Source organism: Poeciliopsis prolifica, unplaced genomic scaffold, assembly GCF_027474105.1.
Source record: "Poeciliopsis prolifica strain line A6 unplaced genomic scaffold, Auburn_PproV2 SCAFFOLD004, whole genome shotgun sequence".
Classification (NCBI taxonomy): Eukaryota; Metazoa; Chordata; class Actinopteri; order Cyprinodontiformes; family Poeciliidae; genus Poeciliopsis; species Poeciliopsis prolifica.
Window position 1 is genome coordinate 15,319,300 of NW_026562379.1, and position 26,705 is coordinate 15,346,004.

Below are 26,705 nucleotides of genomic sequence, written 5' to 3' on the forward strand. Positions count from 1 at the left end.
TCCTCCTTCTTCCTCCTCCTCGCTGTCCAGCTGTGTGGTGTTGGATCTGTCACGCCTCCCTGAGAGCCTGATGAAGTAGGTCACATGCTGTCCCAGAGTCTGACCGCTGGCTCCAAAGCTGCTGCTGAATCGGCTGTGCGCCGGTCGCTCAGCACATTCCCGACGTAACAACCGGGCAGCCAAAATAAAATAAAAAAAATATATATACATTAAAACAATTAGTGACGAAGTTGAGAGCAGGACAGTTGCGGTAAACAAACCTGACCTTTTCCAGCTCAATGCATCCTAATGTGCAGATCCGTCTGCTGCAAGCCCGCTGACCCAATAACAGCCTTTCTGGAGCCGCATGCAGGCCGGCAATAAAGGGAGAGACGGTTTAATAATGCTGCATTATGAGCAAACATGTTTTTAAAGGGGCTCTGGTGTTAAGATGCTGGTGTAAATATTCATCGCTCATTAAAAGTGCATTTAAAGTGATTAGAAAAAGGGCCCTGTAGCACAAAGTGATTATCTACAAGAGCTCAGAAAAAAAAATCACACACAAAGAAGCGTTTCCAACCTTAATGTGGCTTTTGTGTTTATGATCTACCAGCTTTGTGAAAATGGCTGTAACTTTGTTTATTCCTGCTGTGAACCACCGCGTTGTGCGTTCGATGCATCAGTGAAGGGTAGAGAAAGCGTTGTGTCCAGAAGTATTCACACCCTCCATATTTGATCAAGTCACAACAAACGCAAACATTAAGATATCATAAATCACAAAGTGGAGGATCGTAGATGTTAGCTTCAAGCTAGTCCCAAGACAGTTTCCACTGTGTGTATTAATGCATATTAAACTGTATTTAGTGTTTGAAGTTTTGAAACAGGCAGATCGAGTGCTGCTTATGAAGCTAGTTAGCATGGTCATACATGGTTTTCTCAGCTGCAGGGTACACAAGCTTGATTGACAGTTCTAGGACCCTCCCCCTGGCTCTGATTGGTCGTTTCTAACACGGAGCGGTGGATTTCTGTAGATGGCAATAGGACCACAGGGTGGAGGTAAATGAGCACACACCATCAGGACATGTTTAAGAAACATGTAAAAACAAACATTTTTCCTATTTCAGTTACACTTTTCTGAAACATTTATTGTTTTCATGTGTGATTATGTTGATCTTTCACATAAAGTCCCAATGAATGGTTTCAGGGTTTCCTTCCGTCTGTCTTTGACAGAACGCACGCAGCAGCCTGCTGTCTTCCTCTGACCAGATCGATCCTGCGGGTTGCTGCATGTTCACACATGCAAAGCAGAGATGATGTCACCGGTGTTTTGATGAGAACGTTTTGCTGCGTTATCTCCTCCAGCACGCCCGCTCGCCCCACTTCTTATCCGCTGGCCGTTTGAAAGAAAGAAATTCAATTTGAGTTATGGGTTTGAAGGTTTTAGTGCAGCAAGTGGTATTTACCTGCATATAAGGTGGGTTCTTCCCCGGTTGGATAAGTGACAGTGAAATGCAAAGTATTTTTGACAAATGATGAGGAAAGGAAGCGTACAAGTGGAAAAAAGAAATCAGTGGTGAGATTTGCCTCAGCTGCAAGTCCCCATGAAGCATGTTTAATTCCCGTCAGTGACGAGCTTTTATTCGTTGTGGCAGAATTACATTTCCATGACTTCACAACTACTGGCAAATTCAGACAGGGGAAGTAATGAGGATCTCTGGATCCACTGAATTAATGTGTCTTCTACGATTGTCCCCGTCGTCATTCGCTCATTATGCCAGTCTTTATTTGCCTGTTGTCACCGTTGCCGACTTCTCCAAGGCTCCCCTCTCCGTCTTCCTTTTTCCTGCCTGTCAACGCTCCCCAACTTCTTTCTGCATTTCCTTTTGATCCTCTGTTGTGTTCTGCTTGTTCCTCGATTAGTCACATCATCACACCACTCCCTGTACCGCGCTTTGAAATCCTTTTTATTTTCCCTGCCTCTGTCATAACCTTGTCCAAGAGATTGTTGCTAAGTCTCAGGAATGTTCAGCTCCTTCTGTTTTGCCTTTTTGTCGTGTGTAGACACGACTGCAGCACACCTAGAAACCTGCAGGACAGAGTTGGGAAACAGCTCCTTTCTCGCTCTAAAAGGCCCTTCTGCTTCAGACGCTCCTTTTCCTTCTGCATCTTTGAACATTTGGCACTCCTGCTGTTTGTTTTATGCTGTGGCTTCCACTGAAATACAAACCCTTGCTCTGTATCTAGTCTGCTGCTTTTCAGAAGCCACAAATCATTTCCACTACAAGATCTCCTTCTTTCCTTTTTGTTTTTATTGGGGTTGCGCTTGTTTACCGTTTTCTTCTTAACGATTCGTCTGCTTTACAATGCCTGGCGCAGCTCGTCACGCTCCGTAAACTTTTCCAGATTTTTAGCCACAAACTTCAAATTATTTATGATGGGATTTTATGTGACCCCACACAAAATGGCTCATAAATGTGAATTAAAAATCAATAATTCACCCATTTTACCAAAGAAAACCCTGAGAAATGTAACTTGCATTTGGATCTACTGCATTAAAGCCTCAAGAAGTCACATATGTAGTGAAAAAAAGAGTCCAATTGTATGTAATTTGATCTTAGAATATGATAATCTGTTCTGTGAAGACCCCAGACAATTTTGGAAAAATTCCACCAAAGTGGGAGGAGTTAAGATATGCTTAGGGGCGTGGCCAAGTGTGTCTTTGTCATTAGAGATTGGGGTAACATGACGATAACACCCGGAAGGTTCAGTTTGTACAGTTTATCTGGAAAATAAAAAATCGCTTTGGGGTTTAGTTACTCTTTAAAAGTTTGCTGCACGCTTTATATGTTTCTCAGGTTCAACACACTAAAAGCAAATCATAGAATTTGATGATGTTGCATTTGCATTCAAGAAAAAAACCCTCATTCATTTCAGTTGTCTGTGTTGAAACTGGAATTAAAGACCAGGATCTCTCTGGGAAGACTCAAAATTTGCACAGACGCCCATCATTCACACTGACTGTCCTTCAGACGAATAGGCAGCGAGTCTATTTGTTGCTGCCTTTTCAAATAGGCAGAAATCCAGACGAATAGGCAAAAATCCAGAAAGGTCATAGTGTCACATCCAAAAAAACGTGCAGTTCTAACAAAAGCAAAAGACACTTCTGTAAAGAGTTTGTTTAAAAATTCAAAATCATAAGTTTTCTCTTCAATTCATAATTTTAGGCTGCTTTGGTTGGTCTGTAATAGAAAATCCCTATAAAATGCACTGCTTGTTGTTGTAGCAGAGCGGTGTGAATAATCAATGCATAATTTTGTGTGAATGTGAACAGATGGATCTGTAAAGGGAGCAGACTTTGCCTCTGAAACCTTTGGACACAGTAAATCATCCTTTCTATCATGTCAAACGTTCAGAGCTGTATGATTAATCCTAAATGTGGCATCAGAACAAGCAAAGCATTTCCTGTTATTCCTGACCTGCCTGCATCTATTAGGCACTTTGCGCTGAATTATAGCCCATCACAAAACTTGCTTCCTCCTATTAATCTCAGCTGCACATTTTAGACGTTGCAAGTCAAAGTTTCTGCCACTATCTACATATTTCCTCTGCGCCGCTAATAGACGCCCTCCCGTTTTGTCTGCTGGAACAGTATCATAGCTGCTGCCGGGGTCGTCTTTATCTGCCGGTTGGCAGGTGTTGCTGGTAGCGAAGGTGAGCAAAGAGGAACGCCTCGTCTTTGCTCCCTTCTCCTTCTCCTAAAGGCTTTAAAATCTTTTCATTTCAGACCCGTTTTCGTGAAAATATTGTTTCTGAAATGGGATTGGTTTGCACCGTGGCTACTCAGGTTCCTCTTGCATTCACACAAGAATCTGAGTTATTTTCTTGTGATATCTTCATGTTTGCAAAGCCTCTGAAGCGACCTTGTGGGGGGAGGATGAGAATGGGGGACGAAGCGGACTGGATAACATTCTGAGAAGAGGCAGATTTTGTTGTTGTTGTTTTTTATGTTGCAGAATAAAAGCACTGCTCAGCATTAGACAGTGTTTTTTTTTTCAGGTTTTAAAGTCCTCCAATTATAGCTCAGGGGTTATCGGGGTAAAGCATCCTCACAGCTTTTTGCATTAGCTGTGTTTGCCAGGACAGGTTCTTCTTGGGTGGGAGGCCACCACAAAACTCTGTGAGTGTTTAGAGTTGGTTCAAGTCCGTACTTTCTAAGTTTATTACAGTTACCACATAGTCTGGAAAAGACAAATGTGGCCTGTGGAAAATATTTTCTTCTTTCCTTCCTTTTTCCAGTATATTCTTTAATTTTCCACATGCCCTCTTTCTTTGTTCCCTTTTTACTTTTGCCCATCCTTTCTCTTTTCTTTCCTTCCTTGTGTCCTGCACCCCTTTATTAATGTTTTTTCAGCCTTCTTTCTTTTTGTTTTCTATATTTTCTCCCCCGCATTTAACTATCTTCCTTCTTTCCTTTTTGTTTAGCTCATATCCTTCCTTTCTTTTTGTTTCCTACCTCCTCTGCTTCCTTGTGCACTTCCTATCGTTCCCTCTTTTGGGCCTTCATCTTTCCAGCCTTTGTTCCTTTTTTCCGGTTTCCCGTTGTTCAATATCTAAACCCTACCTGCTGTTGAGATATTATAATTATTGTGTTTACGTGAAACCTCTTCCTTCAGTCATTAGTGGTGAAGAAATAGTGTTGATCCTTTATAGGTGTGGAGATAACAGTGAACACCCCGGAAGGCTGATGTTGGGACCTTTAGCTGCCTCTGATCTGGACCTTAGTCTCAGTCTTTTACCCCCTCTAATGAAAGTAAATGTCTCATTTTAGTAACCTGGGTGAAAATTGCCCTAATTAAGATTGAAACGAGGATTTAAAAGAGCAAAACCAGATCTTAGCCGAGGAGGTCAGCGAGGGGCAGTGAAGAGGATTACAGCCGAATGTTTTCCCTTTGCTGTTCACTTCTTCAATCATCTGGATTTTCGCCCCTCTTCGGGCTCGGAGGAAGGATGGGTTCTCCAGCAGGGGTGACCTGGCTCTGCTCTCCCATTGATGTGTGTAATGAAGGCCTGTGTCTGAATAATCCCATTAGGTGGTTAGATTAAAACCTGAGCTGATATTTGAGGCCGTGCCCGGCGCCTCTTTGGAAATTGGAGAGCTTTGCAGCCGGGCCTCGGGAGAAAGGCGGCGGTGGCGGCATTCCGGAGGTTTCTCCTTTTTGGACTGATAGAGTGCCATTCTAATTACAGCAGAGAATAAGGCTTCAGTAGCTTCTTAACTTTACCCAGACCCATCCCTTTGTCGCTGCATTATGCTCGGATTCATCGTTTCTAATAAAGAGCAGTTCTTATCAAGCCTAACTGACTTGATTCAAGGCTTCAGGTTGATCATTTGAAAAGATTTTCTTTTTTATGTTTGAAATTAGTATCTTTTTATATTAAAATGTGTCCCTCTTGTTCAGGTGATGTTCGGTTTGATTTGGCTGACTTGCGCCGTAGCGTTCATATTCACACCGGTGGACTATTTCAGATTTCATTTCATATCACATGCGTACATTATTTAAATAGAAAGTTTTTCCAACTTTCAAGGACTCCATGAATGCAGTATTTAGTTGACTGCAATGGTTTAGCTGATGAGGAGTATTTCTTGTATTCCCAGTTGATTTTGTCATTCCAGTTTTCAGCAACAATTTTGCAAAGCTACGTTTTCCAAAAATTTACTTGCTCTTATAAGAAGACCACAAGAACTCCTGCCGCCACGTTGGCTACTTTGCGAACGTGTCGAATGAGGGCAAAATCGAACTTTCTACATGTGGAAAACCAACACTAAATACCACACTGAACACATTATTCTCCTCATTTAAACATAGAAGTGATGACATCATGCTGTGGTTTGTTTTGTTTTTTTAGAAGGAGCTGATTAGAGGTCAGTTATTGAGAAAATGTGGTTAACATTTGAGGCTAAAGCAGAGGTTGATGTTCTAATGTTCGAAAAATCAGATACAGTTGTTTTGCAAAAAAGACACGGCAAATATTTCTTCAAGATTTAAAAACCTGACCAAGTCGGATTACACAAGAAATGCTTTGAACGTCGATTCTTCGTTGTGTTGATTTAATCTAGTTGGTTGTGTTAGGTTTTATTTAGGGGTATTGGTGTAAAGCGGGCTGAATACATAATAAGTTAGAAACCTGTGGATCATTTTCTTTCACATAAACTCCTGCGAAAATCCAATTAGTTTTTTTTTTGGTTGTTTGAGAGGCTTGAATACTTTTTCAAGCTTGAGCTGATGGGTTTTCATTCCTTGGACTCAGCTTGAAGGCACCGCTGATGCAGAAGGCAAACAAGCTGCGTTCAAGGCGTCGTGTTTACCGGCTCCAGATGAACATATGGACGTTGTTAAAATCTAATCCCAATTACATTAAGATGTCTCATAATAGAGTAGCAATAAAGCAGATATCAAAGCAAAGGCCAAACTAGTAATCATATCAAAGCTTCTCGAACAAAAAGCTTCCCTTTTCTTTGATTCCTCACTTGAATTATCTGAGTAGCACTTGCTGTTTTTTTCCCATGATGTTTGGTTCTGTGAAAAGAAATGGACTGACCACGATGTCTCACTTCACCCTCAGACATGAATGCTGTGTCAAATGCAACCAGGAGTAAGTTAATAGTACTATATTATATCACATTCTATATTAATGCATATCTTTGTCGTCATTTTTATAAAAACGACACATTTCCTCCTTTAAAGCGACGCCGTCTCTTTGGTGTGTCGCTCGGCTGCTTCAGTGGATGAGCTCCGTGTTTATCTGCTCTCTCAGTGCTTTGTGTCCGCGAATGCTTGGCTGCTGATAATCATCCCAGGCGGCGCTCTCTCATTTCATTACCTCTGCACAGCTGATGAAGATGTCTTGTGGAGCTACTTCTTGTCAGACTCCTCTGGAGTCTGCCTTTCACCATGTTTATTTTAAGCTGATTCATTCAAAAGATGAAGAAGTGTTTTAAAAACTCCTTTTTTTCTTTCTTTCTTTCTTTGTCACTTTGATGTTTTAAATCCAACAAATTGAGCTGTGCTCCAAAAAGTGGGTTATATTTTGAGGGAAAAAGCTGAGGTTGTGTGAAACGATACTTGTTTAATCATGAATCGACTGTTAATAGATCAATAACCGATAGATAAGATCGGTACCTAATTTTAGGTTCTCATGTAAGTATGCCTGATTATGTTTTGGTTTGATTTCAACTGCAAATCACTGAACTGGGACCTGCCTGACAACATGAAGCAGGATAAAAACAATAAATAAACATCTCGAAAAGTAAATCCTTATCCAAATCCCAAAGGCCGAAAATATGGAAATGAACATTTTGGTTAGTCAAAGTCATGGCTGAAATTAAATTGAGACACATTAAATCATAAATTGCTGTGTGTATCTTTGTCTATTAGGATTAATCTGATCTGAAACATTTTAGAAGCAAAACAAGAATTGATTACCTTTATCGCGTTGTAAACACTCCTGCTGCTGCTTTCTGAGTAAATTGTTAAAATTTCTGGTTGATGCATGCTGCTGAACTTTGACTCTCTCTGTCCGATCCGCCGGGGGTTAATGTCATTCTGTCCGTGTCTGAACTGCATGTCGCCGTCCTCAACAGCACTGGTGGCTCCAGTGGGATTGGGTGGGCTTGGCTGTGGGCGTCCCGTGGGGGTCCTTCCTTTCCCTTTTGCTTTTCCGTCCTCGTCTCCCTTACATCATCTTTCCTTTTTTTTTGTTTTGATAAAAAAAAAAAAAAATGCACCTGCACAGTTGCACCTCCTCCCACCAGAGCACTGACACACTCCCTTCCATCTGTCTTTTCCTACCCAGACCTCCCTATCAACCCGACACCCAGGGACACCGGCATCACTCCGGAGCAGCACAATGCAAATGCCGTCATCGGGGGCATTGTGGGGGGAGTAATCCTGTTGGCCGTGGCGGCCATACTGCTCTTTGTGTTCCTGCGTCGCCGCCATCGCACCTTCAAGGGGGACTACAGCACCAAGAAGCACGTCTTCGGAAACGGGTACAGCAAGGCGGGCGCCATGCCAGCGCACCCCCCAATCCCCAAGAACCTCCAGTACCCGGACGACTCGGACGACGAGAAGAAGCCCACCCAGATCAGCAACACCGGGGGGTTTGAGGCGAGCGAACGGAATTTCGACACCGAATCCGAGGACCTGAAGAGACCGTACTTCACTGTGGATGAGGGGGAGAGCCGAGATTACGGGGAGCGGACTCTGGCCTTCCAGTACGACCCAGAACCTGAAATTGCCGACGATATGATCTCTCAAACCGACGGCTCTGTCATTTCTAAGAAAGAGTGGTACGTGTAGAGGCATGCAACCGCCAAGCAACCTGTCGCCCCTCACCTGCATTCCACCTCACCCTTCACCCCCACCTCCCACCTCCCCTCCCTCACATCCATCAACCCGCAACTCCCACAGTGGCATTTCCAACTCACCCCCCGCCCCTCTTCCCCGCATCAGACTCCATCCAACTAATCACTGTTAGGAAAATCAAGGGTCTATTTAAAGTCCAAGAACACGACTTCGCAACACGACAGCATTGGTGTCGTTTTCATCAAGTTAATGGGCAAAGATTACAAACTAAGGTATGTAAATGGACTCAATGTGGCTCCAAGGCCAGAAAGGTGGTTGGTCAATACTGTTGTGTATTTTATTTTTCATGTTATAAATGTATTAAATGTATACAAAAAAAAAAGAACAGGTTGAGGTTTTGCTGAGCACATTTGTGAAAGTCCTACACTGGATGTATGGTTTTTATTTTTTGTTTTACTTTGGTTTGTTCTGTTTATTTTTGTCATTAGCGATTGCAAATTTGTCATTTTTATATTCTCTTTTTGTATGATCTGCAGAGAAATGAGAGTTATTGTGTCTGACATATTTTACAGGTGGAGTTTAAAGTGTTTCAAAGTTTATGGTCAAATGTTTCAGGAAAAAAAGAAAAGATACAAAAAAATAAAATAAATAAATAGCTGTACAGACGTGCAACATTTATGGCGACAGCGCATTATTGTCCTTCTCCAAAGACATTGTTGATGCTTTTCAAGCCCCATCTCAGACTTTATTTGCTGTTTTTATTTTTAATAACAGGATGTCAGTCTACTGAGCCATATAGACACATGGTGGTAACATAATAACATTCAATGATTTTTTTATTGCTAAAGTTTCCGTCATGTTAAATTAGTGTCCTTATCAGTGAATCATGAAGTCGGTGGAGGGAAGGGCAGAAGCTGGCTGACAGACTTCAGCGTTTTACTTTTCACTTTATTGCGATTGTCTTGCAAAGGTAGTAATGCCACTTGAACTTTTCTCACATTTTGTCACAAGGTGAAGTGATCTGTAAGATGAGATGCAAGAGCAAATGATAAACAAAATCTATTTAATCACAGCAAAAGGTGAGGATCTGAATTTGTACTGCTGGGAGGAATCAGTGTTTTATCCACCGCTGATTTCCCCACTTATACAGAATGGAGAGGTTTAAGGTTCACCTCAACTGTGAGAGACTGCACCTTACATACAAATCCAGAAAATCACATTGTTTTATTTTTTTTAATGTTTAATTTGGCATGAAATAAGTATTTGAGACAACCGTAAAATAGTATTTTAATTATTACGGTGACAGAGGTCGAACAGAGGATACATTCCCACAGCAGGCCATGATGTTCAAATTAGTCTTTTTATGTGTATAATCGTTCATATTACTATTTAGTAGCAATCAGACTTTACTGTCAACATTTCCAGACCCCAAATAGACTGAATGTTGACTCCACGAAGCATCGCACCGTAATAATGGATGCTACAGTTCCTGGGTCAGTTTTGCTGCAAAAACTCCAAATCTTTCCAAGTATTTTTAGTCTTGTGTCCAATTCAAAAATGGGAGTTAGCAGCACCGTCAAAAGATCACAACAAACAGGTAGCCAATAAAGAGAAAGCTTAACTTAGCTCAAGCCTTTTGTTGAGCATTGACTGCAACCTGTGCAGTTGGAGCCAGGAGTGGTGGGATTGTCAGAATGATAACTTTCAGTCATTGTTTACGTCCAGATTTATTGTGTCTGGTTTCTGCTGGTGCAGAATTATGTCTCATATCAGTGATGTAGTTGTTGAATAAAATGCAACATGAGCATTCAGACTCCCAAGGCTTTGAGAACAATAGGATATGTATCGCAGTTCGTACCACACTGGAAGTGATGTCAATCGGACGTTTTTTGGAGAGTGAAAACATCGAAATTTGGCCGTTCAGGCTGGTGGAAAAAGTCAAATATAAGGGGGGGGAAAAAGCGGATTTGGCTGATTTAAAAAACTTTATAGTGAAGAGGTTGGAGTCTGATTGGCTTTGTGGACAAGCAAGGAGTGGAAGATAGGAGAGCTTCTTAAAGACGAACTACCGGTTAAATTCCTCCTAATTGGTCGGTGATCAAATACGTATGTCATGCAATAAAATCCAAACTACTTAACAATAATACAATGTGATTGTGTGTATTTTTTTGCAGATTATGTTAGTAAAACTTACAGATGCCTTCATTGTGAAAGTATGCATCATATTACATCTCCTTCACCGTTATGCCCTCGTTTGTGTTGATTTATCCCATAACATTGAATTTTGTGGTTACAATGAGACAAAATGTGTAAAAGCTCAAAAGGTATGGATGCTTTTGTGAGTAATTATGTGGAAAAGACATTCGCTGAGTCTTGGATCTCTAACAGCGCTCGGAAATGTCATGATTGTCGCTTGACTTGAACAGTTTGACCTGTGTGCATGTGCTCAGAAATCTCACCACTTCAATGAGATGTCTGGGTGTTTTTCTTTTCCTGTTTTTTTGCGTGTGTTGAGCTGTCGTAATTATGTTTGGTTCTGACCCCTTTTCCTCAAAATGGTTGTCAGCGAAAAAGTGTCTGAGGAATTTCTCAGTAATGATTCTGCCTCTCCAGTTGAGACTGTTTACCCAAGAACTGGCTAACATCAACCTCATTTTCCACCAGGAGTCATCCATGGACTCAAAGGACTCGGATGAGAGGGGAAATGTCAACTGATGCTTTTATTTACGCTAACAGAGAAAATATTTTAACAAGTAAAGGGATCTGAAAAAAATAACGCCGCAAAGCAAGAAAGCAGCGTAAGAACTTGACTGCTGCTTTATTGATGTTTCTTCCTTCCTTCCTTTCAAAATGAATTCCAGCTATTTTTTGGGGGGGTGATTTTGCAGTAATGAATTTTTTTTTTTAATGTCAAGATTTATTTCTGCATATGGGGACGCACTGACTCTTTATGCCACCGTTATACATACAGTATATATCTGTATCTGTTTTTAAAAATGATGTTAGCAAGTGCCAGTGGATGCTAGTATAGCAGAAAGACTTTCTCTTCTCCTCAGCTCTGAGCTCCATTACGCGATCAGCGAAATATATTTGCTTCAAACGAGAATGAAAACAAAAAAAATCTCAATGTGAAAAATCAGAGATAAGAGAGGCATTGCAGTAAATCTGTGGATGTAAACAACATATCTGACTGGCTCTGAACACTACAAATACTGTATTAAGCCTTATTTTATGCATGTTTTTCGTGTGTGGGAGTGGAAGTGCTTTTGTTGTTTTTTTTTTTCTTTTTCCCAGTCAATTCCAGTGTGTTTTTGTCCTCATTTGCAGCTTAGAAAGGCGACAATATCCTCCTTTTTTTATTGTCGTCGGTATTGGCAGAGCTATGATTTCATCGGTACGCCGTACCCAACGACAATATTGCAGTTAATACGAACATACCTATATAAATATATGTTAAAATGATAAAGAACACAAAAAAAAACACCCCTGTGAGAGGATTTTCTTGCAGATGTGAATGTTTTTCAGTCCATGCTTGTCTACTGTATGCTTTTAGATGAGCATGTTAATCATGAGCCTCAGTCGGTATTGTATGATATACACAAACAAGCATTGAACAGTGAAGTTTCTGTTGTTCTTATTAGAAGTCAGTTTCATCCTGTCCTCCTCCGATCCATTTTTCAATGGCCTTATTTCAATTTTAAAGAGACAGTACACGACTCAAAATAAACCGAGCCACAGTAGCCAGTTTCTTCTGTCACTGTGGACAAAAAAAAAAAGTTTGGTTTTCTCACACAGGCAGGGGAAATGCTTTCTTGTTTACTCAGAAATAGTTTGAACCGCAGCGTTATAAGAAAACAAAGCACGTTTTATGTTTTTGTTCTTTTTATTCAGTGCCTATCAAAAGAAGGAGGGGCGAGGTAGACACAGCAACCACTTCCTGTTTATTTAAGCTCTTCGTTCCCCAAAGAGATGAATAAAATGAAACAATTAGACACAATTCTTGTAAAGTATTCATGCCACTTTTATTTTTTTTTTGTTTTTTTTAAATAAGCTTTAGTGTTTTATTGAGGTTTTATTTCGTAGACATAAAAGAAAAAAGATGCAGAAATGTGAAGTAGAAGAAAAATGTTCAAATCAACCTCTGAGGTTTGATGTATCTAATTCTTGGTCATAAATCAATTATGACCACCTGAAAACATTTTCATGCATTAGATTTCTAATTTGTGGATACTTCACACTGATGCGCTTCTCAGTGTTTCTGCAGGATCTTTAAGGATTTGTAAGCTATAAAAAAAATCTGCTGAAATTTAGACCATTAAAGTTCTTAAAAATGTCCAGATTTTTCCCACTAACTAGGTACTTTTTCAATTTGTGCTCACCCCTTTCATTTTCTTTAACTATTTAAATTTTACATCCCTTTTTTTTCCTTACATGAGGCAATTAAAATCAACATATTCTAGCAGCGTTATCCTCACCTTCATTGTGGGAAAGTGTGTATTGACTCAAGGTTTGGCTTGACAGCTGCAATATTTATAGCTGGCTAAACCACCAATAATATAACAAAACCTTTTCTGACTGGGTGTAAAAGTCAAACACCATTTCATCTTATTTATGGCATTAAGTAAAATATAACTTATAAATTTAGTTATTTTTTTTACGCTGCACTTTGGTCTTAAAGTCATGTGTTTTTTTATGATTTAACCATTTTTGGTTCCAAAAATTCTTAAACTAACATTTCTGAAATTAAAAATAAAACAACCTCTGATTAAGTTTAACATTTATCCCGCGATATTATCTAACCAAAGCTTCAGAAAACGTCTGGAGTTTTTGTGTGCAACTGGTTACACTAGATTTTCTTTTGGGGCTTCAGAATAAAGGAAGTGAAAACAATGCACACCTTTCCAATTTGTTTTGGATAATGAAAATGTTTGTTGGAATTTTTCTTCTTCACAAGTCAGGTTTTTTTTTTTTGTCCAGAACTAAACAAAAAAATCTCCAAAACAGAGACAGACTGCAAATCTCCATTTAACACAAATGATCATTTACATGCAGTGGAATCCAGTTAGTCTTCATCCCAGCACTTTAGTAGGACTGCATACTTGATCGCACACAAAAAAAAGTTAGTTAGACAATTTCATTTTCTAACTAACAGTTAACACAGCACTCAATGTTGAATTTCTGAAATCCAGCAGAAATCTAAATCCTGCAGCCTCAGATCAGATTGTTGACGTTCTTCTAAGCTTTTTAAGCACAACAGCAGCGACTCTAATCCAGTAAAAAGAATCGTGACTTGCATGTATGAAGTAATGAACATCGCCCGCATTGAAAGCACAAACGTACGGTTTCATCTGACTTTTTTTCTGCTTCTGTTATGAAACCACTGCCACAACTGCTTCTCAGACAACAAAAGAAAAAAGAAATACTTTGGGGTCAAAATGTACATTGCTAAATATTAACATTCATATCACTGAGGTGTTCTGACTTTCTATTTTATAATAGTGACTGTAACTTCATTCCATCCTAATCCTACTTTTTGTATTCTGTATGTTTAACATTCCACTGTAAATATTGTACATAAAGTTGAGATTATAGTCTGGGTTTAATAGGGAGCCTGTTGTGTAAAATAAACCTTATTTGACTGCAAACATGGAGACTCGGTGATGGATAGATGATGTTGATGGATAGCTTTTTCCCAAAGTCTCGACTAAAAACTGCTCCTCTAGTACCTTTTTAACATGCCAATAGTGACTTCACTGTCATACAAAGGGGGTAATGCATACAGTCTGTCAAAATGGTGTCACTGAAAGAATCTCAAAAAGTACAAAAAAAAAATAAATCTGTTTGTATGCAGCCATGTGAATGTATATTTCTGAGGGTGTTACAAATATAAGAATAAAAAATATATCTTGTTCAATTGTGATGACCCAGTAAAGTAACTTGTATTTGTTTTGAGCATTAAATGAGTTCAATAGTCAACCTGTCCCAGTTCACTGATTGGATAAATGTGTCATCTGACTGAATATGATCCATGTTTGCAGCACATTCATGTTTTTGGCAACTGCAGCCTTTTCCCAATAACCGTGATGTTTCACTGTCTCATGCAGGTGGTTCAGTTGAATTCCCATTTTCTAACGTGCCTGTAAACTGTCACACCCAAAACATTTGTTCTGTTAATAAATTTGGTTGAACAAAACTGAAAGGGCATTGTGATCACATTTTAGAGCCACGAGTCAGTCAGTTGAATGGAGAAGTTGACCCAAACATAAAGTGAGCTGAACAATCACCTCTGGCTAAAGATGCTGATTCCTGACAGGGTTATCTATCTAGATTTAATGGAAAGCTGAGTGGAAGGAAAAAGTGTGGTAGGAAAAAAAAAAAGATGCAAAAACACCAGAGGAAATCGGACTCTTGGTGGCTTTTGAAGAAAAAAAAACTATTTAAATGTGTGAAGGAGGTTCAAAGTTGTCCTGGATTAACATGATACAGAGAGTTAAGTTATTTTTCCGGCGGTAGGTTTTTTTGTTGTTTTTATCTTCACAGTTTATGTAACCAAGAAAGCAGCTGAAAGACTCGGGATCCGTTCGTATAACACATCAGAGATAAAGGGATTCCCACAGTATCCAACACAAGTCTTTGATGGGGATCAGTGTAACTTTTTTGGCTTTAATTGGAGAGCGAAAACTGTCAGACAGCTGTTGATGCGCAGTTCAGAGCCTAATGAAGCTGCGGCAATATGATGAGAGAGGCCTAGTGTAGCGCTAGACAGATCTGTCTCAGACTGTGGGATTCGAATGCAGACATCTGCACTGTGCACATTAAGAACAGCCCAGAGTTTGCAGCTGTTGCCATCCATTTGCTAAAAGAGTCCTTTGTAGCCCAAGGGGCTTTGATGGCACTTAGGCTTTTAACATGCATGGCTGTCCAGCTTTCTCTTTTTTTATTTTTTTATTTATCTATCCATTTCGTTCCGCTTTGTAGAGCTGTGAGAGGATTTCTACCACTTTTCCTCTATAAAACTACCTCCGGGACACAACTGGGAAGCTTTTTGTTTTCAAAATGTGCTCCTTTTTGGCTACAAATTTTTTTTTTAAAAGGAGATTGTGTCAAAATTGGAGGATAAAACTTATGGCATCACACTGTAAAAGGCAGAAAATCTGACTGTCGCGCTCTTTGTTTTTCCTTTGAGGGAAACTTCAGGTTGAATTCAAAGGCGAGTAAACGTTCAGCCCTGTGACTTTAATAAGTTTTGTTTCTGTCAGGAATTGGTTCATTTTGCGGGTCAGAGCCGCACATTGACTCTGGATGAAACACATTTCAGACATATTGCTGCCTTGCGGGAAACTTCGTGCTGCTGTGAATCGTTGAGGCTCCAGTAGAACAAGTATTGGAAGACGGAAAGAAAAAAAAATCAATCCAAATGACTTCAGAGGTGCACACCCACAGCCAATAATACGAGTCATTACATTACAGTGATTGAATGGTTAATGGACAAAGTGTATTTGCATATCCGATTCATTGAGCTGGATAACAGTGGAGTGTTTCATGCATTGATCAGTAGGGTGCAGATACACTTTGCAACTCACACTCATTCAAACAACTGCTTTATCTACTCTGGGTCTGCCATGTTAGACATATGTTTTTTTAATAAATCTTCCCACTGTTGTCAAAAGACTAAGAAACCTTCCTGTCTGTGTGAAAAGTGTTTCTTTCCGCCGCAGCTTGTTCGCACATTGTTTCAGTATGATAACCTTTACTTCTGCATAAACAGATTGTTGTTCATAGTGCCTAGAAATGAAGCTGCCTCCTGTTTCTGCTGTTGTTTCCAGTGTGTACGTTACGAGGTCGAGTCGGGGTCGCCTATAATAAACGATCGTACTGTAAACGAATGAGTTTATGCCTCTCTTCTCGCGGGAGACATTCTCACACGTTTCCACCTCGGGCATTGTCGACTCGGGTCTAATAAAAGTCGCTCGCACAGAGACGCAGACGACAGTCTTTAATCGACTCAGTCATCATAAAAGGTTCGCTAATACGTTCCTCCCAAGAGGTCCCAAAAGTTAATGCAGTGGAGATACGTTAGAGGATAAAATATGTCATTCTAAAATTGAGGAAGTTTGATGTGTTTTGAAATGTCAGAAGAAAAGTTTGCAGCCTGCTTCCCCCCGAGGGTTCAACACATCCACTTCTCAAATTAATAAAAAGAAAGCCTGTTTTTGGATGAACTTTAGCTGGTAATCACTTTGTTTAGTTACCTGCAAAATTCAAAAGACAAAAATATAGTAAATATAGTAGACAATTTAGTAGACAAAAGACATTTCAATCTATGCAAAAATGTTATATATTATGATATAATATTTCTACAAGTTATTAAATCTGAATTGGATTACCATCAGAGGTCCTCTGTTGTGCAGATTTATTACCTGTAGATGCATTAAAACATTTTGAACTAAAGGGTGAAGTTTCCATATCAGAAAAAAACTTCAGGCATCCGGTTAAAGATGTGGCGTATTATTTATCGCATGGAAACTAGACATTCAGCGAGCATCATACTTATGAAAGTGATTCCTCTTTTAAAAACACAGTTGCTCAGCTATTGAACTACTGCAAGGGTATGTCCCTGGAATATAAATAATACCGCCCCTTTAAGAATCTCAAACCTCCAAATCCTAAAACTTAAGTCCCGAGCTGAATCAAATCAATCAGCAACAACTGGCAACTAACGTTGACATGTTTCGCTCAGAATGCCGTCCAAATTCAGAGACAAATTTCTGCCAGGACCTGCAAAATGAAAGCAAAACAGAGAAAAAAACTTTTTTTGCCCTTTTTGAATGAGGCTCATCATGTTCCCTCCATCCTCTTCAGCTCCTCTTCACCAGATCTTTTTGTTCTGTAATGTTGCATCTGACTGAACGATCACAGCAAAGCCAAGTGAACAGAACCCAGGTGTTTCTAAAACACCATCACTCACACCTGGCTGAGAGCTCTTGCTACGATTTGAGCTGTTTGGTACCTGACATCCACTCAGGTTTTTTTTCTTTTTGTTTTTTCCTTTTCACTGCCTGTAAATATGACTGCTTCAAATAATCAGGGAAATAAAATGAAGTGAGCTTGCTTAATTTATCTTTTCGGTGTTCTGGCACAAACTGTGTGTGATTTTTAATGAAGTTCCTCGCTGCAGCCCGTCATCTCAGAGAGAGGCACTGCAGCAAGAGTGAAATTCCAGTTCACAGTGCAGATGCGAAGGACATGCGCAGAAGCGGTGTCAACATCCCTCCTTCTACACTTCCTCCTAAATCAGAGCAGCTGATGGTTAACCTTCCCTGGTCCCAGGAGTGTTTGATTGTCTCCCCTGGGATGCATTATCCCCCTGAGGTCTTAAAATAGCCTTTAACAAACACAGCAAACCGGGAAGCTGCTCAAATTAATCAGAGGAACAATCTAGAGATGTTAACCTTTGCTTTCCATCACCTTCCTGGACGTAAAACAAATTGATGTCTTCAAAATCTCACACGTCTCTGCATGCGAGTTTGTGTTTTCCAGACATCCTTTTATTTCAAAATGAATGCAAAGCAAAGCAAAATTATGCTGCAAATGTCGCGGTTGTCCACAACCAAAAAAAAATCATTGGGGCTTTTCAACACATACCTTCAATGTGAAACAAAACAAGACTTCAACTTAAAATAAAATTGATAAAAGAAAAACAATGCCACATAGGAGTACATGTCTGCAGTTTGATAGTATTTTTGTATTATGTCAAAAAGTTAAAAATTTGCACAAAAAATATACACTTTTCCACAATTACGGTGTAAAAACAAAGATAGTCTAGATAATAATGTCAGAAATTTACGACGAAAAATTCTAATCTAGAAGATTAGCAGGTTTTATATCTTCCAGTTGTAAGCAGAAGATCTGGGAAGGTAGCTCTATGTTGCAGTTTCTTCTTCTTCACTGTCTCAGGTGTGTATTCTGGATCCTCTTCAATATGGCGAGTCTGCCACTGGGTTGCCAGTTTATTAAAGGGCAACACAGAAACATACAAGACAAGCAGGAGAAAACAGGCAAACTCCAAGCAGAAAGAGCCCAGATTGTGATTCTGCTGCTGCAGGCAGCAGGGCTACCAACAGCTCCTCTGTGCAGCTCTGAGACACAAACACTAAATATAGAGTTCATGTTTTATTCCTATTTTTCAACCATCTGAGATCCTTCATTTGCTTTGAATTAATATTTTGAAAGAAGAAAAGCAAATAAATCACACTTCGGTTAGAATTCACAGCTCAAATTGATTTGTTTACACTGATCATTACGCTGAGCCTAAATGGACTCACCTGTAGTGAATCCAGTTGATTGGGCTTGAGCTGGAAAGTCTGTCTTTATAAGGTCTGATGTCTGAGCACAAACATCAAGCATGAAATTAAAAGACCTGTCATGAGGCACGAGTCTGGGGAAGAATACAGAAAAATCAGTTTTCTATTTTTAATAAATCTACCAAAATCTAAACAGCTATTTTTTTCACCAGATTATCATAAGGGAGTATTTGTGAACAGAACTTTGAGAAAAGATTAAATTATTAGAACTTGCTGTTGGCTGTAACACAAAATTTGCAACGTTTGCAGGGTTAGGGTTTTGTAACACAAAATAGCTTTCACAATTCGCTAGAAAGCGAAGCTGTGAACGCTTTCTAGAAGCTCTCTAGTTTACCTTTGATGGAAAAACTTTGACACAGGAAGTAAAACAACTTTGACCCCGGCTGAGTAAAACCGTGACTGATTCAGAGTCAGGACCCTGATGAATGTCTTTCACAGCTCTTTGCTACTATTTATGATGTCTGGCTACAGTATTTTATACCTCCTTGATCGTTTCCATATTTTTGTCATATATCAACATTTTTCATGCTTTCTTCCATGATGCATGAACATACTTTGATCCAAACTGTCCGTTTGTGGCTCTGGCTGGATGTTTGGGGTTGTTGCCCTGTTCTAGGTTCAAACCACTTTTCCCTCCCGGATTTCAGTGTTTTTAGCTTCATGTGTCTTCCCATCTATTCTCTCCACATTCCCTCTCAATGCTGAGGAAAAGAATCAGCATGAGGTTTACGCCACCCTGTATTACACTGGATATGACATTTCTGAGTAGAAGTGCAGTTTTTTTTTTTATTGTTTTTTTTTATATATAACCTCTCATACCGTTCTGCACTGTGAGCCCAAAATGTTGAACTTTTTTATCATGAAAGTTCTTCAACATTTTTGCAGTGTCGTAAAGAGTACACTGGATTTCCTCCTGCTATCGTTCTAGAAAGGCGTGTGAGACGCACAAATAAGCTACATTTGCACAGCAGGCATCTGCAACCCAAATTTGTGTTTTTTTTCCCCCCCAAATGCGACTTTTTCATCGCGATCTAAACGATCCAGTTCCAATCTTTTCATCCCACAGAAAAGTCTAATCTGTGCCACTTCCATATTTGCTTTCAAAGTCTCTGCAGTCTAAACATTTTATCCGACTTTCATGTCATAGGTCATATACCTGAAATAACGGAAGTTTGTGGATGAAATGCATTACATCACAATCCCCCCACTTATTGCTCTGACTACACATCCAAACAATTTTAACGATAAAAATTGCAGTCACTGCTCCACAAAAACTTTACTGCTGTGATTTATTTTCATTAGCTTCCTCTATGTTGTTATTAAAATCATACCTGGAATATTACTTCATGCGTGTTTGAGAAATACTTAAATCAGCACCTCTCCTTGATCCTTTGACTCCTCCAGACTAGCTGCAGCAGCAATTAGCAAGAAAACGGTGAAAATGCACTTGTGCAGAGCTCATTATACAAACTACTTTTCTGTCAAATCTTTTTACGAATATTGTATGTGACATCATGAGAAGCATTTTCATGACGTGCAAAAGGCAGAACTTCTTAAAGAAACAGAGGCCAATATCTAAGCGTCAAATTTCTCTGGAATTGTCACTGTGACAATCACGTGGGCTCTCATTGCTGAGTAAACAAGACACTGCTGTGTAACATTATTGTTTTTCTTCTGCACATGCAGAAGCGTTTGAATTGTATAGTGACACCGTGAAAAAAATACAAATTGAACATTAATGTCTAAATCAATGCTTTGAGGATGTTTTCTATGTTGCTCACCTGATCGATGGAGTTTTATTTACACAAATTATTTTTCTTTCACTTTAGAATTAAGCTTTATATTGTGTTGCTGCATCACATAAAATCCCAATAAATGACATCAAAGTTGTGGTTTTCACATGACAAAATGTGAAAAAGTTCCAGACTAATTATGTTCTGGTTGTTAGTTTTATCTTTTTCTTTTTATTTCTTTATCTTTTTATTTTATTCCCTGTCCATTATGCTGGAAGTTTTACTGCCACTTTCTGCTTAATTTACCATTGTTTATAAAGCGTTTTGCATCCGCACAACTTGATCAATTGGACGCTCAATTTATGCCCTGCTGATAGTCAGAACGAGTCAATTCCGATGCCAGAAAACGTGAACTTACAATGAATTGTCAATTATTTGGATTAACCCAGGATCAACTCGCGGAAATTATGATTGTCTGTTATTTTGCAAATGAGACGGTTCACAAACAAACAGCTCAGATCCTATGAATAAATTTGCTGGCTTCTGCAGGGACGCCTGCAGTGGCTGCATGGGGACAGCAGCAGTGATTTTTATGGCCTCTCGTTTTCAGAGCCAGGGAGGGCAGGAGTCGCTCCGCCATCCAGCTGCGCGTTAGAGTTCTCCAATTAAACCCGTCCACCCAGGAGCTGAGTGTGGGGCCGAATGCAACTGGGGGAAAAAGGCTGACAATCCTTCTGGTTATAGTGGCTTCCTTTCACTTAGTTTGTGTTGATTTGAGTAAGGAGGAAACGGCTTTTCTTCATTGACCAATCATTTCTCTCCAGTCAGCCTGACTCATTTCTGGATCCACTAAAAGCACTCAATTATAGTTTCGTCTTCATGGTTTTACTCTTTTCATCTGGTGAGAATAAACAAATTTGTTTTGCATGCACAGTTCAACTTGTCTCAAATTAGACACAAGCAAAGTTGTCATGTTGAGTTTTCTGAACCTTCCTCTTAGTTTTGTGAAAAATGAAGTGAAAAATCTTTTTAAAGATGAAATGTTGAGGATAAAACAGGATGTGACTGACAATCCTGTTTAAATCCACAGTTGCACGTTAATAGACTTGATGCTTGAGGCTAATATAATATTATTAGCATCAAGTATGTTGACATTCTGGGCTTAGGAAACCGGAAGTTTACATACGCCTAATAAAAAGGCACACACTTTTTTTCTCACTGTCTGAAGATAAATCAAACCAAATTAATTTAGTTTTTGGTCAGTTAGAAAAACCAAAGTATTTTTTTTTGTTTGCTACTTGTTTGAGATAAAGAAAGAACATTTTTTTTTTTTTTGATATCTTTAAAATCAGAAGTTGACCTCATTTCCTCAATAATTGGTAACATTGGCTTTTTTTCATTGTAGAACTTAATTGTGTTAAATGTTTTGGGTTTTCTTCCACGAGCTTCTCAAAATGGTTTGATGGAGAACTTGCACTATGGAAACTTCATTACTAAATAGTCAGCTTGTTCTTGTTCAAAACAAACCAGTTTAAAAACAATGTGACGTTCTGGGAAAGTAATGAACCCGTTTGTGAAACAGCAGAACACTGCAAAGTTCTCCCTCTTGATCTGGAACAGCTTAGAAAAGAAGCCTGCAAACGGTGACACGTCTACTTTAAAGTGCAATCCACACTTTCTTCATCAAAAATAGTTCAGTTTATAAAATCACTCTCATAGTCCTGAAAATGTTTGTCGTTGAGTTTTGGGGACTTACTATTTACTGTTTAAAGTGTATATTTGAATGTCTGAATGAACTTGTTTTTATTATGTTCTGAAGCTCCATTCAGGTAATTGTGCAATCCCACTGTGAAGAAAATGAATTTTTCTTCCAAAAGTAGAAAACTCTATACCATAATTCCTGTTTACATCATTTGTGTCTCTTTATAGAAAATCTATTATTCAGCAACAACTATGCACTGAGTGTAGTTTTGTTTTGTGATTTTAATAATGTTGTCTATCCGGATAGTTTTACAAGCACATGTGATTATTTTTCTCTCTCCTTTCAGCTTGATATTTAGGTTTTTTAATAGACAACTCTTGTGTTATTGCTAAGGCAAATTGCAGTTTAAGAGAAAAGGTAAACAGCAAACTGGCTAGAAGGCCTATAAAAAGTTTGTAAAACCATCTGTGGGGTAAATAAGCTTATTTAACTGAATCTAACCACAGCAGAGTCGTATTTGCACGCACAAACACACACATTCCTGTATCGTATACACAAATGGGTAGGCTACTTGGGTGGTGCCTTGCCTAGGGGCACCACAGCATGTGCAGGAGGAAGCTGCCGAGTTCAGGCACTCGGCATTAAACAGTGTTTTGAGGTCATCCGACCTGGACATGCTGCTTTCACGGAGAGAAAACAAAAAACAAACCCCACACAACAGCTCTGCAAAAATGTCCAAGGTCGCCATGTAGTGAACCTTCACTTGTTCAGTGACTCAATTTCTTCTGCCTGTCCTCAGGGCTCTCTGCCAGACATGCAGACTGATCCACCCGTTTAGTTACCACAGAGGTCCAGCATCTGACAAATGGGACAAATGGAGTAAATTAAGAATCCAGTGTGTCCCCCCCCTCTCCCCCGGCTCTCCTCCCCATCTATTGACTCTCACAGCTTCATCAGTGTACATTAGTGTCAGTGCCAGTCTGCATTTAGACCAACTGTGAGGGAAGAGGCAGCCCATCAGGGCATGCAGGCATATCCGTCGTCACGCAGAGCCAATGACCCTTTTGTCAGAAACAATCCTCATCAGCGGAGACATCAGGACTGACCACTGCTTATGGCACTGAGATTCCCTTGACTCAAGTGGATGAAATCAAGCCTTGAAACAGCACTAGGTCACGTGTTCTGTGGTAAACCCCTCTGCATTAGTCAGATCCTCAAGTCTGGATGTTTGGGTGATTAAAAATTCTTTGTCTCCCACAGAGTCGAGTTTTGTCAGAATGCATCATTTTAAAAGTCTCTTCCAACAGTTAGTTGGAACATTCTGTTCCAACTAACTGTTGGAACAGACTAGTCCAGAAGACTAGCTGTTGTTGTTTATACGGTTTTCTTCCACAAGCTTCTCAAAATGGTTTGATGGAGAACCATTTCCCATCAAACCATCAATGGTTTGATTTTCCAAACTATTGATGGTTTGGAAATTTGTATGCACAAAAATGCATACAAATTGTGCAAATTGTATGCAATTTGCACAATTGAATATACAATTGTGCAAATTGAACAAAACAAAATTGCTTAATGAAAACTCAACAGGTTTTCTGGTAAAATGTTTTAGTGTCACACGAGTCATGTGATCAACAACGGGATGCTACTGCTGTCGGAAAAGATGAAAAAAGACGACAGGAAGTGGTAGGAGGATGCTGATGCAACATGTTTTTTCCCATGTGATTTTAATTGTGCTTTTTGTTTAGTGGAAACCCTGCAATGTTGACATTAGCAGAATATTGGAAAACTTTTGCACACGTTTGCAATAGAAACGGACGCAGTTATTGAGAGACAAAGCAGAATTGAAGAGAAGTGGGATCTGATTGTGCTCTGGGAGAGACTTGAGCAGGTATCTGCAGCAGTCGGCCGAACCACTCACTTATCTCAGGGCACCAGAGATCATCTGACAATTTTTAATTGTGTCCACAGTTCTACTTTTAACACTGCTTGATCGCTTAGAGAACGTGTCTGTCTGGTACCACAGGCCCCTTTAGCTCTGGTGTTTCAAGGTTAAGTGATAATTTGCTGCAAATGCATAAGCAGACTTCCACTGATTAAAGTGCAACTGTATATTTGAAATGCTGAACCATGCGAGGATAAAAAAAAAAGCCAACCTAATGAGCTGACACATGATTACTAACACACCACCAATCTAGTGGCCAAATTAACTTACAAGTCATAAGTATGTTAAAAATTCACACAAACTAAAACCAGACCTGTTAGGATTTAAAGTCTTTTTAATAAGATGTCAGAGGATGGCCACCTTTTCTGCACCTCTGTGGAGTTTGGCAGAAATCCTAATTCTTCAATAATTTGCTTGGATGCAGCTGCCTCTGGTTTACCCTCCTTGTGAAGGGTGTGAGTGTTTCTAACCATGTGTGAGCCAGGACGTCTGCAGCCTTTCTGACCCAAAGAGCCACTTTTAGGCCACGTTTTTTTGCTGAAAACCAATTTATTTATTCATTAGCCTCTATGAACGCGATTACAATGAAGCTTCTGTATACAACTCCAAAGCTTTCGCTAGGGGTAACAAAGCCGCCGCCATTTTGGATCACTTCTAAAGTTTTTGAGCAATGGGAGCCAACATTGCTGTCGCACAATCATAACATGAAAAACATTGTTTTTGTCAGGATTTACAGAGCTTGGCTTCTGGTGCAGAATTATGATGCACGTCTCACATTAATCATGTAAGAATTGAATAAAATGCAACGTGTTATTTCAAGCTGCAGACACTTTGAAGACTATCAGATATCCATCCATATGGACAATATGGAAGTGGCACAAATTCCTCATAAATATTGAGATCCCTCTAAAAACAGCTGTTTCAGGAGTTCACCCTCCAAATACCCTTTCATACGCATTAATACACACAGTGGAAAACATCTCAGCACTGACATCTTGGGGGGTTCAGCCAGTCAGTGCTAAGGAAAATGCCTGGTGCTTGATTTTCTTTCAAGCACCTCAGATATGCTGCACACGCCTATTGAATTCAGTTCATTAAATAATTAACTTTTATGATGCCCCTTTATATTCAGCTGCACCTGTGACAGATGAATCCACCCTGTCAGGGTGCTGGACCAATAAACCAGCCAAGATCAGTTTATTAGTGTCAGGCTGTTTCCAGCTGTCTGACGCAGCCAGGCGTCCAGTTTATGCAAAGCTAACACTTATCAATTATTTTAACTTCTAGTGTACCCTCAGTGTGATCAGTTAGTGAAAATCTCACACACTTATTGATTGCTCTCGCTTGATGTGTTGCTCTAGGAGGAGCAGAGCAATAAAAATATGCAGTCATGAAAACGTCCATTTTTCTGTGTTTTAGATTAAGTCCATAATAAATGTGTAAAAAATATATATTTTTGGATAATTTTGGGGTTTTTAAAAAAAAAAGAAGTTGAACTTTCTGACCCATAAAATCACAGCTAACAGTTTTAACTTCAGTCAGTGAGTCCAAATGTCAAAGGCAAACCTTGTTTTCCTCTCTAAACAAAAACTATAAAAAATAAAAATAAAGAGGAGGCATGTTTCTCCAATAGAGTAAAAAATAATAATTGAAGACAAATCATAAATGTAAAATCATCATAAAATTTGACCATATTACTGGAGATATGTTCTTTCCCAGCAAAATTACAGAAAGAATCTGTAAATTACGTTTCTAAAAATTGCTTTTCCAAGCAGCAACATGCACAAACTAAAGCCTTATCCTGAGAGAGAGTTTCCCTTATCAAGCAGCGAACAGCTGCAAACTCCCAGGCTGGAAGCTGCTGGTGAAATCAGCCAGACTTTCAGTTCGTGCAAAGGTACCACTTATCAGTTATCGTTTTAATTTCTGCCGTACACTCGCAGCACTCGATGTCATTGGACGACACAGACTCACAGCAGTTAGTCAAAATGTCACACACTCATCCATCGCTCTCCTGTTATGTGTGTGAGGGGACATAACATGTCCACATCCTCTTCATGCTCTTTTTTTTGTGTTGTCATTAATAAATGTCTTTTTATTATCAATGATATTCTTAAGAAGAAAATATGACCTTCATTTGTAAAAAATAATTAATAAATATTAATTTTTTGCCTTGTTTCATCTGTGCACTTTGTCTTTGATTCTGTTAATCAAATACGGCGCCACCTGCGCGGTCTTTGTTTTCTCACAGACGTGATTTGATGAGTGTCAGCGCAAAGGAAACTACTTAATCTTTCTCCGGCTTCTTTGATGACATCCTTGTCGTCATTAATCTTCTCCAGCAACAGAAGCCCATATGAGCCAAAACACAAGAAGCCAATTAAAGCTCTTCTAGGACCCCACAAGGAAACCTGGAAGCCTTAAGCGTTGCTTGGAAAGCTGTGTGTGCATTTCTACGGGGAATTTAAAGTTGTGGTTCGATTCCAAACAAAAGGTTAACAGGTTTGCAGAAAGGCTGATTAATGTCCTGCAAAGTTTTGTCATGTTAAAGCCTTAAACTCCAGTCTGTTGATATCTGATGTGATAGATCACCAAAGTATAATTAGGAGAAGATAA

The 26,705-nt window shown here is 39.4% G+C and overlaps 1 protein-coding gene across 5 annotated transcripts in view; it reads left to right on the plus strand.

Annotated features, from left to right (window-relative positions):
- nectin1b (nectin cell adhesion molecule 1b) overlaps window positions 1-26,705 on the plus strand; it is a 205,484-nt gene that overhangs the window by 94,958 nt on the left and 83,821 nt on the right. The window contains exon 6 of one of the 5 annotated variants that reach the window (XM_055028730.1): window positions 7,834-14,321. The exons of the other annotated variants lie outside the window; for them this stretch is intronic. Coding sequence (XP_054884705.1) covers window positions 7,834-8,339 — 506 coding nt within the window. The 3' untranslated portion in view covers window positions 8,340-14,321. Of the gene's footprint in view, window positions 1-7,833; window positions 14,322-26,705 lie in introns of those variants that run through there. 5 annotated transcript variants of the gene reach the window in all.